Raw genomic sequence first — 15,677 nt, 5'->3', positions numbered from 1 at the left:
CAGGAGGTTATCAAGTTAGGGCTAGATGGCCACTTATTGGGTTATATAGGGTGGCATTCATGCTTTAGGTAAGGCTTAGACCATAGATTTCTTTTTACGAAAAGTTTCTCTCTGTGTATCTCTCTGTGTCTCTCTGTCTCTATCTCTCTCTGTCTCTCTGTCTCTGTTTCTCATCTGTTTCTCCACATAGACATTTTGATAGTAATGATTAGGGGTTTCAAATTTGTAATTATTCTTTAAAAAAATGTTATAGTTTTCTCCAATTACATGTAAAGACAAATTTTACCATTTCTTTAAAGTTTGCGTTCCAGATTTTCTCTATCTCTTCCTTATCTCCCTTCCCTAAGACAGTAAGCAGTTTGATAAAGGTTATATAAGTACAATCATGTATAACATATTTCCTTATTAGTTAAATTGTAAAAGAAGAAACAGACCAAAAGAAGACACACACACACAAGAAAGTGAAAAAAAAAGAAAAGCTTCAATGAGCATTCAGACTTTTATCAGTTATTATTCTAGATGTGGATAGCATTTTTTATCCTTTGGGTTTGTCTTGAATCATTGTTTGGCTGAGAATACCTGTCATTTACAATACTGTTGTTAATGTATACAATGTCCTCCTGATTCTTCTTCATTTTGCATCAGTTCATGTAAGTCTTCCCAGATTTTTCTGAAATCTGCCCGTTCATGATTTCTTGTGGGGTAATAGTATTCCATTGTATTCATGTCCCACAACTTGCTTAATCATTCCTCAATTCATGAGCATCCCCTCAATTTCAAGTTCTTTGCCACCACAAAAAAAGAAATGCTCCATATATTTTTGTACAAGTAGATCATTTTTCCCTTTTTTCAAACTTGTAATTTTAATGGTGTGTGAGAACTCCCAATGTGGAAACTCCCTTCAGCATGCAAATAATATCTCATCTGGAATTTGTCACTTAAAGTCCTTGCGAGTTGCTTGGGGTTTGGAATGTAAATGATTTGCTGCAGAGTCACACAGTTACAAAGGGCAAGGAAGCAAGACTTGCATCTTCCTGATTCAAAGGCCAGCTCTCTATCCTCAAATGCAGAAGGATTTCTTTATAATCTATAAAATTAATGCAGAAAAAGAGTAATTGATCTCTATCTTCCCTAGTCACACACACACTCTTTATTTTAGAGACTATTAAGTGAAAGTATCTGACTTCTGTCTCCCTTGATTCTACTATCACTTTTTTCTAGAGTCTAGATTCTTCCCCTCCTTAAACCTTGTTCTCTCTCTTCTCTTCTCCCTTCCTCCCCCTTCCTCTGCCTTCAGCCTGCTGGGACACTAGGAAGGGCAGCCTGGTGGCGGAGCTGTCCACCATTGAGTTCAGCCACAGGGATCCTGTCTTTGGTGCCCTCTGGCTGCAGTCGAAGACAGGAACAGAATGTTTCTCAGCCTCCACTGATGGACAGGTAAGAGGAAAAAATGGGTAGGGTACAATAAACCACATATAAGACAAAATTTCCCCTTGATATTAAAGAAAGGACAAAACAGAACCAGGAAGCTTATAAAATCACAGGCTCCTGGAAGACTTAAAGAACACCAGTCTAATGTGGGTCTGTTTGTGGTTTAGTAAAGAGAGAGAGATTTGCAGTTAGAAGATGTGGCTTCAAATTTTGGCTCTGCCACTTAACTATGATCTTGGGCATGTCTCAGTGTTGTTTTTTTTTTTTAAATCAATCTTTTGTAAGTTGAGAGTAGGAACTATCTTCTGTCTTTTTTTTTTTTTTTTGTAGTTCCAGTGACCATCACAGTGCTGGGCACATATTAGGCAATAAATGTTTTGTGAAATGAATTACCTGAAAAATAAGGTCATTGGACTCATTCATCCCTAAAGTCCCTTGCTAACTCCTGAACTCTGGAATTCCTAGTGTTGAAAGAATAATTTTTTATTTGGATTTTTCACCCTCGTTAACAAGACAAAACTCAGGACAAAGCAAATTAAAAGGAGTTTATTATAATTTCTTCAAGGTATCAACACATTGATGGGTTGATCCTTGACTTCAAGATAGGGACAGCTTTTGTCTCTTTTAAAAATGTGTTTATTATTATTTTTTATTTTTATTTTTAAAGACAATCCAGAGAAGTCCACCTCAACAAAATAGGTTAAGCCCTTCCATCTCAGTTCTTCCCCAAGCAATTTGCAGGTGACAAAGAGTAGGTATAAAACACTGCAGACTTGATGTCTCTGATGTGGAATAGGAACTTTAATCAGTCCATCCCACGTCCATTGTCAGAACTTAAATCAACCCATCCCTTTTCCATGCTCACACACAAAGGTAGACCAGCTCCTGAGACTGTCTTGAAGACAGATTCAACCTTCTCAAGGGGCTACTCACTCACTCTGCAGCTATTCATATTGTTTGTTCTTGATAATGACCCACCCTAGCTCCTCCCTAAACTCCCCTAACTTCCTAGACTCTGCCCTTACTTTACTCGTTTTCTCTCTCCTCTTCACTTCACCCACCGCACATTGCTTAGCCTGTAATCATTTTCATTCCAATAAAGGGTATCATCCTTTGTGACCATGGTAAATTTATGCTGGTATGAATTACTTACATTCTAAATGTTCTCCCACTCCTTGATACCTGGATATTTTGTACCTGCTACTTCATCTCCTGCCCCACCAGATCATCTCTGAGGTATCGACTGAGTCAATCTCATTTTCAATACTAGTAATGAAATAAAAGGGAAGGAATTGGATTTTTGGCAGAAGTTAGCCAGCCATCCTCTCCCTCTCCCTGACCAGCCTGGTAGTCAGGACATTGAAATGCCAGTTGAAATCATCCATAAAGAAGATAGTTTTTCAGATAGTATTGCAGGGACATTTTCCCCCCAGAAATCTTTTGTCAACCTTTATTGATTCTTTTTTGCTTATAATTAAATACAATCCAAACTCCTTAGCCTACCAGGATCTGGTTTCAGCCTATCTTTCCTACTTTACTTCTGTAATCTCTCAATGTGAATCTTCCATTCTTTCTTTTCTTCTTTGTTTGATTGCTTTTTCTCTTTCTCTCTTGTTTTCTTTTCCTTCCATTTTTGTAGCACTTCCTCTCCTTCTGTCAAGGAATTTACTTTGAATTTCAAACAATAATAAAACCAATTAAACTTACACCCACAACCAGTGATGTGCTGGTAGAAATTTAACTACTGGCCTCAAAAAAAAAAAAAATGTATGTACAATACACTTTTAAGTGTGCTTGCATTATTAACATTTTCTTTACAGTATTAATTTCTAAAGTCTGGACAATCAAAAACAGTGCCAGTTTCTGAGGCATAAATACTCACACTGAAAATTTAACAACTGGTTCTGCATAACTGGAATAAGATGGCTCCAACATTCCAATACACCCTTGTATTACAACTAACTTTTAAAAACTTGTAACTAATCAATTCTTTGTACCCTTTTTGTTCATTAACCTCTTAAAATGGTGTAGTGGACAAGTCCTGAAATTGTAGTTCTAAGATTAAGTTCTATTTAAGTTTTAGTACTTACTATGTGACTTTGGAAAAATCATTATTTTTCTTTAGTCCTTGATTTTCCCATCTGTAAAATGAGGGACTACAACTAGATGATTTCTAAGATTCTATAATCCTTTCTCTTTGATTGATTTCTTTACATTATTTCATATTTTTCCATTTCTTTATATTCCTCATCTTTTCACATTGTTAGAGAAATCTCCACTGTCATCAAAAGTATTTGCTGTCCCAAATATGACATGTTTTCTTACTTCTTTACTTTTACTAAGGATATTTTTTCTCTTTTTCTTTCTCTGCCTACACCTCAAAGCCTCAACTAGAATACCTTGATTTCCCCCAACAATTTTTCCTATATTTCAAATTCTACTTCCTTAAAAAGTTAGTCAGTGGGCTAAATAAATTTTAGTAAATTTTATATAAATATATACATTTGTGTTAATATATTTAGACATAATATATAATACATATTTATATACATTTTAAATAATTTAATATTTGTTTACTAAACTAAACATTAAGGACTTATGAATGTGCTAGACATTAGGAATTCAAACAAAGGCAAAAGTCTGTCTCTAGTAGCTCAGTCTACTGGGGTGCATTCCTCCCGTATATCCCAAATATATATCATTATTACTCATAAAAGTCAATCCTTCATGATTGGAAGGAACCTCAGAAGTCATCTAATCAAACCTATATCTGGAAAAAAAATCTTCTCATACATTATGTCCAACAACTGGTTATCAAGGTTGTGATTGAAGATCTACATAGAAAGATGTTCCACCAATCTCCTGAGGCTATTCATTTAATTTTTGAATAACTAATTGTTAGGAAAACTTCTACCAGTTTCTCCTCATTCTGCCTTCTAGGGTCAAGAAAATGGGGCAGTTCTTCATGTATTTGAAGACATCTATTATATATATATATATATATATATCTCCTTCTTAAATCATCTCTTCTTCATTCCTTCAACTGATCTGAGAATCGTGAGATAATGATGTTGTAAGGAATCTTAGAGGTCATTGAGTTCAATCCCTTTCATTTTATTGATGAGGAAACAGACACAGAGAAATTAAATGACTTGTCTAAGATATCATAAACTATCAAATATCTGAAATGGGATTTGAATCCAGGAGTTCCTGATTGGACTTCATTTGCTACTCCATACTGAATCCAATCTTGATTGCATTCCTCTGGATTCTCTATTATCAAAATCTTGGCTAAAATATGGTGCCTATATATTCCAGTCTATTATATGACTTGGCTTTCCACCTAGATAGTAAAGTGTTTCAGAAAAGGATCTGTTTCCTATACTTCACAGCTTAAGCTACAAACTTAGCAAAGAGCCATAAACAATTCTGTTGATTTATGAAAAGTTAAGAACCATGGCAAAAAGGTATTCTTGTTTCTTGCTTCCCGCTTTCTTCTCAGGTCATGTGGTGGGATATCCGAAAGATTAATGAACCCACAGAGACCCTGATCATGGATATCTCCAGGAAAGGGATATTAGAAAATGCTCTGGGAGCCATCACCCTTGAATTTGAGGCAACTATGGTGAGTTCTTGCCTTCTCTTCTCATCTTCCTTAGTAGTGGTGAAATTGGGAAAGGGAAATGGAGGAAGAAGGATGGACCATATCAGCAGGCATGCTGCTAGACACTAGTGATACAAATTTTTAAAATGAAAATAACCTTTGCCTTCAAAGATCTCTTACAACTTACTCAGGAGGATGGAGATATAACATGTATACAAATCAGCAAATACAAAGTTTTTGTTTCTTTTGTTATTGTTGCTTTCATCAAACCTGGGATTTAATTGAAATAAGATGCTTCCAGGAGAGCTTTTTGTAACTAACTTAAATCAGTGCCTTCCCCATGAACTGTAGTCATGGTTACTTGGGGCACCCAGATTTTGAGTGATTTGCTCCAGGTTACAGAGATGGACATGTCAAGTGTCCCTGACTCCAAGATCACATCTCTTTTGATTATGATGGGCAGCTTGTACAAATATAAAATACATTCAAAGTGATACAAAATAATTTCAAGAGGGAGTGAGTGGATCTCAAGCCCTTATCTAAGGGACAGCATAAATTTTATGGCATTCTTTAAGCTATCATAGCTCCCTTGATCATAAAGGACCTGCAGGGTTCCCTTTGTTTGCCTTCTTGAAGACATTGCCTGTCCTATTAATATTGCCTCAATTGCTACCTAGCCTTAATCACTGAATAGGTATGGCTTCAGTCAAACTGAGACCTGTTGAATACCTTAGCTTAAAAAGGCCAAGGACTCCCATTGCTTCCAGGGCCATCTCTAGTTGTCCTGATCTATGTCTAGCCACTGGACCCAGATGGTTCTGGAGAGGAAAGTGAGGCAGGTAATTTTGCCCAGCCCTCCCTCATTTAAATCCAACTCACTTGAATGTAATGGTGTTGAGGTTGGGAAAGGGAGAATCCCAAAAGTTTGGAGTCCCACATTGGTATTGTGAGGTATATCAAAAAGAATTTGCAGGCTTGAACCCATCTCCTTGTCAAGGGGCAAAGTTTATTGAAAGTAATGGTAATGCTATTACAAAGCGAACTGAGTTATAAGAGAATTCAGCAGAGAAACTGAAGCAAGGAGATATATTTATACAGCTTTCAATCATAAATATTGCTAATTCTATGGTTCATAGGTAGGAAGAAGTGGTTCTCGAGTGACCAGATTATTACTGACAAGATTACCAGTCAGCAATGAATTGAGTGATTTTATTCACTATTGTCTCAGGAGTTTGATCTATGGAGTTTCCTGAGGTCTGAAGCTATCTGACTAAGGAGTGATCAGACATTGGGTGTGGCATTTCTTGAGGCAGATTCCAAAGCTAGAAGATTTAGGACTACTGACTTAATTGTTAGAACAGAAGCTCCCCAAGATCAGGGGACCCCAAAATCATATTATATCAATGGTATCACCTCCCTGATGTCATGGACCTCTTCGAGAATGAAGGACAAATAACGATATTCCATTCTTTAGAGGAATACTAACCAGTTCTGAGCTAAGCTGAATAGACAAGAATGGCTCCATAGCAGCTTCCCTGCTTTTCATTAAAGTGCAACTTCAGGAGCCAGAGTAAATTGAGAGGTTAAGCTCTCTATGCTATGACAGATAGCAACATGACAACACTTATCTCTGGGTAACTAGCTCTTTCTGGTGCTGAGATACAAAGAAACTTATATAAGGAGGTGCAGACTGGGGAATCAATCTTGTTCCATGTGAATCAATTACAGAAATCAGGAGCTAGAACGTAAGATTATCAACTGTTAGGCAACCATGTATTATCAGAACTTACTACATAAATGTGTATCATTGAATCATTTTGTTTTAAAAAAAAAAATCACCTAGATATCACCTTGGTTTTTGTGTGTATGTGTGTTTTTTTCAAATGAAGTTTTATTTTTCCTCTTTAAAAAAAATGAATTAGTGCTAACAATTGGGGGACGGGAGGTAGAGAGGACAAGTTGGTATCAAAGATTTCATACAGGAAGTGGTACCTGATTGTAGCAGAAGTAAAACATAGGAGACCATTTGCAAAGGCATGAAGGTGGGAGACAAGATGCTATGTGTGTGGGACAATCAATTAAGCATAAAACTGAGAATGATATGAAAAAGATAGGTGAGTCTCTATCACTATAGATAGAGTTACAGACTTACAAAATCTACAGATTTATTTATTTGTATTTTGCAGGGAGGCAATTGGGGTTAAGTGACTTGCCCAGGATCACACAGTTAGTTAGCTAGTCTGAGACAGATTTGAACTTGGGTTTTGCCCCCAAAAGAATGGAATTCCTAGCTATAGCTTTTAATTTTTATGACCTTATGAGCTGAGGGTTATTGTCAGGCCTGTAGGGTCTATTCCATCCTCCTAATCTCTAAGAATCTGTTAATCTCCTAATTTCTATAATAGAAATAGAACACAGTTTCTACAGCCCAGGTCATGGGCTAAATGACCAGTGGGCTGGGAGCTTTGGAATGTTATACTTAAAATTCTTCGGGCCCTTTAGTTATTAAAATGAAGTAATACAGTACAATGTGAAGACTTCAAAGATCTGAAATTGAGTAAATCATTTCATCTCTTTGGACCCTACTTTTCTCAGTTTTAAATAAGGCGATAACATAAATTTACTACCACTTCTCCCCATGATTCCCCTTCTCCAAAGCTCAGCTAATGTATTTACAAATGAAAATGTTTTAATGTGTTAACAAGAGAATAACATCTTGGTATCCCTTTATGAAGTGTAGTGTGAACATAGCTCTCTGATGGAATTAGAGGGGTATCTTGGGATTGACTAAACAGTAATTTGTCATAACATACCTTCTCAGGGATTTAAACAGCTAAGCCCCAGAGTGAATTCAAGAGTTTGACAGGGCAGGGCAGGAGCTGCCTATGGAAAAGACTTCTACAAAAGAAGAGAAAGATAGAAGAGGACTTCTCTTTTCTCCCTTCCATCCACCATAGTGTAGATGAGGGAGACTTCTCATTGCAGTGGTTGGAGAGTCCAGTTCAGAGTAGTTGAAGCAGAGTTGAAGGAGTAAAGAGACACACTTAGAGAGGGATCACACAGAATTAGAGACAAGTGAATAATAAATATATACATACACACACACACACACACACACACACACACAAATACATCATTTATGTTTATATACGTATGTATATATACCTTTTCTATATTCTTTTTTTGAAGCTTAGACTGCTTTTTTCCTTGGGACATGAGTCCCAATGCTTGTCTGAGATCCATAGGGACTGCAGATGCATAGCATAATTTGCCTGATGCCCTAGAAATTCTGAGTAATTAACTCAAACTGCTTAATCATTTTGGAGCATGCCAAACACTTCCCAGTTCCTTTTCTTTTTGCTTTTTTTTTTTTTTTTAAGTTAGTCTACTTGTTCTAAATTAGAATCTAGACCTTTCAGTTAGAGGAGTGAGTATAGACTTTCATTTAGAATTCCTAACGTGTTTCAGTGATCCCTAGAGGTATTTGGGCTTTTTTTGTATGTGTGGTTGGGACCCAAAGGAATTTTCACATGAAAATAGTTTAGTTTTTTCATCAGAAGATGAGGGAATGACTTCCAAATGACCCCAGGTGTCTAATTTCTATAAGAAGCTCTCTGTGTTTTCTGGGAACATTGTGGGGATCATGTTTTTTCTTTGAATGGGAAAGCTAGATTTTATTTTTTCCTTTTTTTCCCCTTTATTATCTTTGAGTGGGAAAAGATCTTTACATAAACAAAGACAAATAATAACCCATGATAGTTTTGTAAAATGATGTCTATTTGGTAAAATTATATAACTATGAATTTGGAAATATTATACATTATAAAACATATTATAAAAGATGCTTTCTTTTGGGAAGTTAAATCTTTCTTTCCCTAAAAGGGGTAAGATACCCAGAGAATACAGTTCTGAATCCCCCTTTTCCCTAAGGGGAAGAAAACCAGAGGAAGACAATGCATTGTCTTCCTGCAAAATTAAAGAAGAGTTTTATTAAGCAGGGAAATGAGGCATGTACATGGGAGCAATTGACATAATGGTGAACAGTTCAACTAAGTAATAGATGGGGAGACTATACATGGTTTTCAAATAAAGGAAGACAAGGAACTGGGAAGAAAGACAGGAATTGAGCAGATCCGAGAAAGGAATGAGGCAGGGACCGGCATTCCTGAGGTGTGGGTGAGATCCAGGAAAAAGGGGGAGTAAGGATTTCTAAGTATCAGAGTTATGGCCCTTTGAATCAGAAGGCATTCTTGGTGATAAGCAATCCTGACAGTTCTAAACTTGAACACAAACAATAAGATAAGAGGATATTTCCATAAACCATAAAATAGGATGTATCTGAGAACCCCAGACCAGTCTGAAGATAAGGATATCCCTTAAAGGTCCATAAAACAGCAAATGGCTCAGGGTCTGCTTCAAGCTTAATTGGCTGTTTTTCTGCATGTCAAACTGGAAAAATTCTGTCATTGCAAAGGACTGTTGATATATCAAGATATTCTGTAAGCTAAGGCTTATCAACTAGTCCTCATACAGCTCTTCTTGGTTACCCGGATATTTGGGGAGCTCAAGCAAGTCAAGGTAGTTAGTATATTCATTTCCAAATTCACTTGTGCAGTATAATATTTAGGCCAATCACCTATAGTAGTCCTATGTCCTTGGAAAAGAAGGTTGATTTATGGATTATTTTTAAAGTGTGCCACTGGGACATTGCCAAAAGCACCTCAAAGAGTTGAGTACACAGATTAGCCTCAGAAGTTTCTGAGCTATGTGGCTCAGGGCACCTGTTTGCCTCAGTTTCCTTAACTGTAAAATAGAAATAATAACAGCACCCACTTCACAGGGATGTTGTGAGGATTAAATGAAAGGATATTTGTAAAGCATTTAATTTAGTGTCTGGCACGTTAAAAAACAAAACAATACAAAACAAAACAACACTTTAGCTGATTTCCTGGGAATAGAAAATGTTTGGATAAGAGTAGTTGTAAGGAATGGGAGATTTAATTCCCTATCCTAACCCCAGCTCAGTTGATATAGTCACAGTTGAAGAAGTTCAAATATGTTTAAAAGGTGTAAATATATTGTTTTCCCTTTATAAAACATGACACATTACTCAAATGGAATTAGAGGGATAGTTTGAGATTATCCAAGTAATAATTGGCTGCGCCTCTACAGGGCTTTAAATAGCTAAGCCCTAGAGATAATTCATGTTTAAGAAGTGGAGAAAATAGTGTCTGGGAGCTATCTTTGGAGGAAACCCATTCATAGGGGAACAGGAAGGAATTTCTACCTTATCTTCTCCCACTTGCCATGGCAGAAGAGTATCTTCTGTCCAGCATTTGGAGAATCAGTTCAAGAGAGCTTGAGACATCTTTGTTGTTGTTGTTGTTGTTGTTGTTTTGTTTAAATTTTCAATAATACTTTATTTTCTAGCCACATGTAAAGATAGTTTTAAACATTTATTTTTATAAGACTTTATGTTCCAAATTTTCTCCCTCCCTCTCTTACCCCAAAACAACAAGCAATCTGAAAAGTCATATTTTTTGAAGGGGGAAAGATACACACTTCAAACATAGAAATACAGAGACAAAGACATACAAAGAGAGAGACATGGAGAAAGAGACAGAGAGAAAAACAGAATCTGTGACTTAAGGGAGGGAGTAGCCTCAGCAATCAATAGAAGAGCTTCATTCAGAAGAAGCAAACACGGGGAGCCCATATAAGCAAACTCTCTAACATAACTTCTCTGCCAAAAAGCAAGATTGGAGAAGGCATGAGTATCCAAGTCTGATGAATAAGATCAAGTTGTTGAGAGTGCCTCTATTTTTTTTCTTTTTTTCCCCCTTTATTAAAGCTTTTTCTTTTTCTTTTTTTTTTTTTAATAACTTTTAATTGATAGAACGCATGCCAAGGTAATTTTTTACAGCATTATCCCTTGCATTCACTTCTGTTGCGATTTTTCCCCTCCCTCCCTCCACCCCCTCCCCCAGATGGCAAGCAGTTCTTTACATGTTGAATGGGTTACAGTATATCCTAGATACAATATATGTGTGTAGAACCAAACAGTTTTCTTGTTGCACAGGGAGAATTGAATTCAGAAGGTATAAATAACCCGGGAAGAAAAACAAAAATGCAAGCAGTTTATATTCATTTCCCAGTGTTCTTTCTCTGGGTGTAGCTGCTTCTGTCCATCTTTGATCAATTAAAGCTCTCTTTATCGAAGAGATCCACGTCCATCAGAATACATCCTCAAACAGTATCGTTGTTGAGGTATATAATGATGTCCTGGTTCTGCTCATTTCACTTAGCATCAGTTCATGTAAGTCTCACCAGTTGAGGGTACCTTAAAAGACTTGAATTCAAATTCTACCTCAGACACTTACTAGCTATGTGACTCTGAGCAAGTCACTTCACCCTGTTAACCTCAGTTTCCCCAGTTATAAAATGGGACTAATAACACTTAGGCAATACAAAATAATAGCAAGACAAAGCAGTTGTTGTTTGTGAGACTCAAATGAGATAATATATGTCTGACACCATGCAAACCTTAAAATGGTATGTCACTTGCAGCTATTATAAGGTAACAGGATTCAACAGCGGCTACGATCCCTTCTGAGTCTTAATCTATAATTTTAAAGGGCTTGAAATGACTTTGTCTTGAGAAAGATCTGGAAGAATGGGTAGAACTAGAATAGGAAGAGGAGAATATTCTGATGGAGGGGGTGTGTGTGAGAACATGAACAAAAACCCATCCAAAGCCATGAGGTGAGATCTAAAATACACACCCTATACAAGATGAATCTAGAGTCATAACTCCATGGTGTGTCTCCCCCCACTACAGCCAACCAAGTTCATGGTGGGAACTGAGCAAGGGACCGTGATCTCCTGCAACCGAAAAGCCAAGACTGCCGCTGAGAAGATTGTATGTACCTTCTCTGGGCACCACGGCCCCATCTATGCCTTGCAAAGAAACCCTTTCTACCCCAAGAATTTCCTGACTGTTGGTGACTGGACAGCCCGCATCTGGTCTGAGGAAAGCAGGGAGTCATGTATCATGTGGACCAAGTAGGTAGATCTGAGAGCCTTGGAGGGCAGAGAGAGGGTCTGGTAAGCTAGAATCCTAGAACCTTTGGATCTCTGAACCTAGGACATAGCCTTTGTAAAATGGAAAACATAGAATCCTAAAATCTTAGAGATGCTTTACCTAGGTGTCCTTAATTTTTAATGTGTGCTCACCATGGACCCTTCCTGTTTGGCCAAAGCTGCGGACCTCTTCTCAGAAGAATAATTTTAAAAACAGAAACCAGAATACCTAGGATTACAAAGGAAACCAATTATATTGAAATACAATTATTACAGTCAAGAGCACTAAATCAGGAGAACTGAGTTCAAATCTGGCCTCATATACTTAACACTAGCTATGTAACCCCAACTGCCTTGCAAAAACAAACAAAAAAAGAAAGATATACAGTTATTAAAAGTTTTTTTTTAAGTCCAGGTTAAGAACCTCTGGTCTAGCACAACCTATTCATTTTATAGATTTCTAGTTCTAATTCTCCGTTACTACAATCAGCCCTTACCCCAACTCCATCTGTACCCATATCAAGAAAAGGATGTTGGAAAGGATATACTATCTAATATTCACCTTTATCATTGGTCCTTTTGGAGAAGGAAGGATGTACAGAAATCAGCTGGAATAATATCCAGCCGCTTAAAAAAAAAATTCCTAAATCAATGTACTACTATTTACCACCTCCCAAAGTGTCCAGGATGAGTATTTTCTCCTCTCTCCTTTTCTTCTTCTCTCCTCATCTATTTTGAAAACTATGGCAATATAGCTATTTTCTTCCTCCTCTCTTCTTCCTCCTTACCATTTTTTCCATCCCCCTCCTTCTTCCCTTTCCCCTCCTCTTCTTCCTTCTTTTCCTCCTGCTTTTCTTCCTCTACTTCCTCTGTTCACCAGTAAGGAATACCCTTACATATATATGGTCTGTTCAAAGGAATATAATTTTTAATCACTTATACTTAACAAAATATCTTGGCACTGGGGACTAAAATTTCCCCCTTATTTATTCTGTCACTGTTTTTTGTTTTGTTTTGTTCTGTTTTAAAACTGTAACAATGAATTTTTTTTGTCTCATGTAGTTTTCATTTAAGTCTGCTTGAAATATAGCTCTGAAAAACTAGGCTTTGATAAAACCCTTTGGAATTCAAACGGAGTTACTTGACTATGCCTTTAAACCCAAATCACTCTCTCTCACTGATTGGCCAATTATAGTTCCCAGCCCAAGTCTCTCTTGCTCTTTGTGAGGGATTTGATGGTGCAGAGTGAGTGTAAATAGCCATTGTTTTTGTTCTGGCGAGAAACTCTGAGGAGCTTGCTTTCCCAGATTGATTCTTTTGTGAAGGCAAACTAGGCCACCTTTTGCCTCAATTCTTGCCTAGCCTTTAATCACTGAATGGCTTTTGCTTCAGACAAACTGAGACTTGGGAAAGATCTTAGCTTAAAAAGACCAGGGTCTCCCACTGCACTGGGGCCATCACCAGTCATCCTGACCTATACTGGACTCCCCATGATTCTGGAGGAGACAGAGAGGCTGATGACTTTGTACAGCCCTACCCTATTTAAATTCACTTGCAAGTCAAGACATCACAAGACCTCTCCTCTTGTCATTGGTCTTCTTTAAGAAAAACAATCCATCTATTTATTTTCCTTTCCAATCCCCTGGGCAGTACAGATGGGAAAGGGTTATGTTCCCTGTGATCTCTCACATTTTCCATTTCTCTACTCCATGGAATTACCCATGCAATTTTTTTTTATTTGGACATAGCCAGTATAGGGAATCTATTTTACTTGACTGCATATATTTGTTACATGGATTTTTTGTTTTTCTTTCTTTCTTTTTTTAATGAGGCAGGGGCTATGGGAAGGAGAAGAAGATAGATTTTTGTTATGAATTAAACTAAACTTTAAAGTTTAAATAAACTTAACTTAAAAAAAACATTTCATTGAATAAAACTGATAAAAATTGTAGCTTATTAGAATTGAATTCATAAGACATTCTAGATTCTTTCAACACTTTCTAAATTATTTATATAACCTCAAGGAACACGGTGGAATGATGGTTTTGGAAATAAAGGGCCCAGATTCCAATATCAGCCTTGTAACTTACTAACTGTGGGGTATTAGACTAGTCATTTAACTTCTTTATGTGTTGGGTTAGGACAAGATGACATCTAAAGTTGGTTCTCTTTCTCTCTTTCTCTTTCCCTCTCTCTCTCTTTCTTCCTCTATGTCTGTCTCCCTCTTTGTCTCTCTCTCTCTCCCTTTCCCTCTCTCTTTGTATCTCTTTGCCTATCTGTTTATCTTCTTTATGTGTTGGGTTGGGACAAGATGATATCTAAGGTTGGTTTTCTCTCTCTCTTTCTCTCTCTCTCTCTCTCTACCCCTCTCTCCCTCCCTCCCTCTGTTTCTGTGTCTCTGTCTTTCTTTCTCCTTCCCTCCCCTCTCCTTCCTAATAGCCTGAAATGGAAGAATGGTGAGTTAAGACTGTGCTATAGTTAAGGTTATAACCATCTTTGGACCAATGCGTCTTGCAGTCTGAGGGATGCTGTAAGTCCCCTTGAAATCAATTGTTGGTCAGTCAGTCAATGATCTCATATTAAGCTCTTCTTTTATGTCATTGTTGTTGTTTTGTTATTCAGTTGTTTTCCAACTCTCCATTCACAGTTTTCTTGGCAAAGAAAAAGGTTGTCATTTCCTTTTCCCGTTCATTTAACAGATGAATAAACTGAGGCAAACAGGGTTAAGTGACTTGTCCAGGGTCACACAGCTAATAAATATTTGAAGCTGGATTTGAACTCAAGCCCTTTTGAATCTAGGTCCCAAATGTTCTATCCACTGTACCACCTTTATACCAGAGCTGTGTTTATCAACAGGGACAGAAAGAAAGGCAAAACAATGACTCCTGCCCTCGAGGATCTTACATTCTACGATGGAGACAATAAGTAAATAACTCTGTACATACAAGAGCTATACAATATCAATGAAAGGTGATCTCAGAGGATGATAGACTGAATAGAGTATAGGGCTTGGAGTTCAAATCCTGCCTTAGATATTCCCTCTGTTGTATGTTCCTGGGCAAGTTACTTTACCTCTTGGTTTCCTCATCTATCAAATGGGGATGACAATACAATTTACTTCATAGGGTTGTGAGAATCAAATGAAATTACACACCTAAAGCACTGAATAAGTGCTATTATTATCACTGCTACTATTACACCAAACCTCACCCATTTCCCTTAGTTGCCCATTCCTTTTTTGGCATCTTTAGGGCAAGAAGCATTCATAATGGCTACATTGGCTGGTCTGATTCACTTGCTACCTTGGTATTCCATCTGTCACCAAGAGCTCCCTTCCTGAACTGAGTGCCCAGTACTGCTTCCAGATTAATCTGAGTCAGAAAAAAGCAATATTCATTAGACCAGTAAGAAATCTACCTTTTTTTTTTCTTCCATTTTTGTTCTGGGCAGCTCAGTGAGTAGATAAATCAGCAAATTTTGCTATTACTAATTAACAAGATGTGAGTTCTATCTGAGAGAGAGAAGCAATGTTTATCACACACTATCCATCATCCCCAACAGG

The 15,677-nt window shown here is 37.3% G+C and overlaps 1 protein-coding gene across 1 annotated transcript in view; it reads left to right on the top strand.

Moving 5' to 3' along the window:
* The window catches only part of DNAI2 (dynein axonemal intermediate chain 2), a 72,405-nt gene that overhangs the window by 34,989 nt on the left and 21,739 nt on the right, over positions 1-15,677 (top strand). Inside the window, exons 7-9 of the mRNA XM_051995175.1 lie at positions 1,298-1,437; positions 4,934-5,056; positions 11,874-12,097. Of these exons, the coding sequence (XP_051851135.1) occupies positions 1,298-1,437; positions 4,934-5,056; positions 11,874-12,097 (487 nt within the window). The remainder of the gene's footprint in view (positions 1-1,297; positions 1,438-4,933; positions 5,057-11,873; positions 12,098-15,677) is intronic.

The sequence above is a fragment of the Antechinus flavipes genome, chromosome 4 (genome assembly GCF_016432865.1).
Source record: "Antechinus flavipes isolate AdamAnt ecotype Samford, QLD, Australia chromosome 4, AdamAnt_v2, whole genome shotgun sequence".
Lineage (NCBI taxonomy): Eukaryota > Metazoa > Chordata > Mammalia > Dasyuromorphia > Dasyuridae > Antechinus > Antechinus flavipes.
Note: the sequence above shows the minus strand (reverse complement) of the source record. Positions and strands in the feature narration are given on the sequence as shown.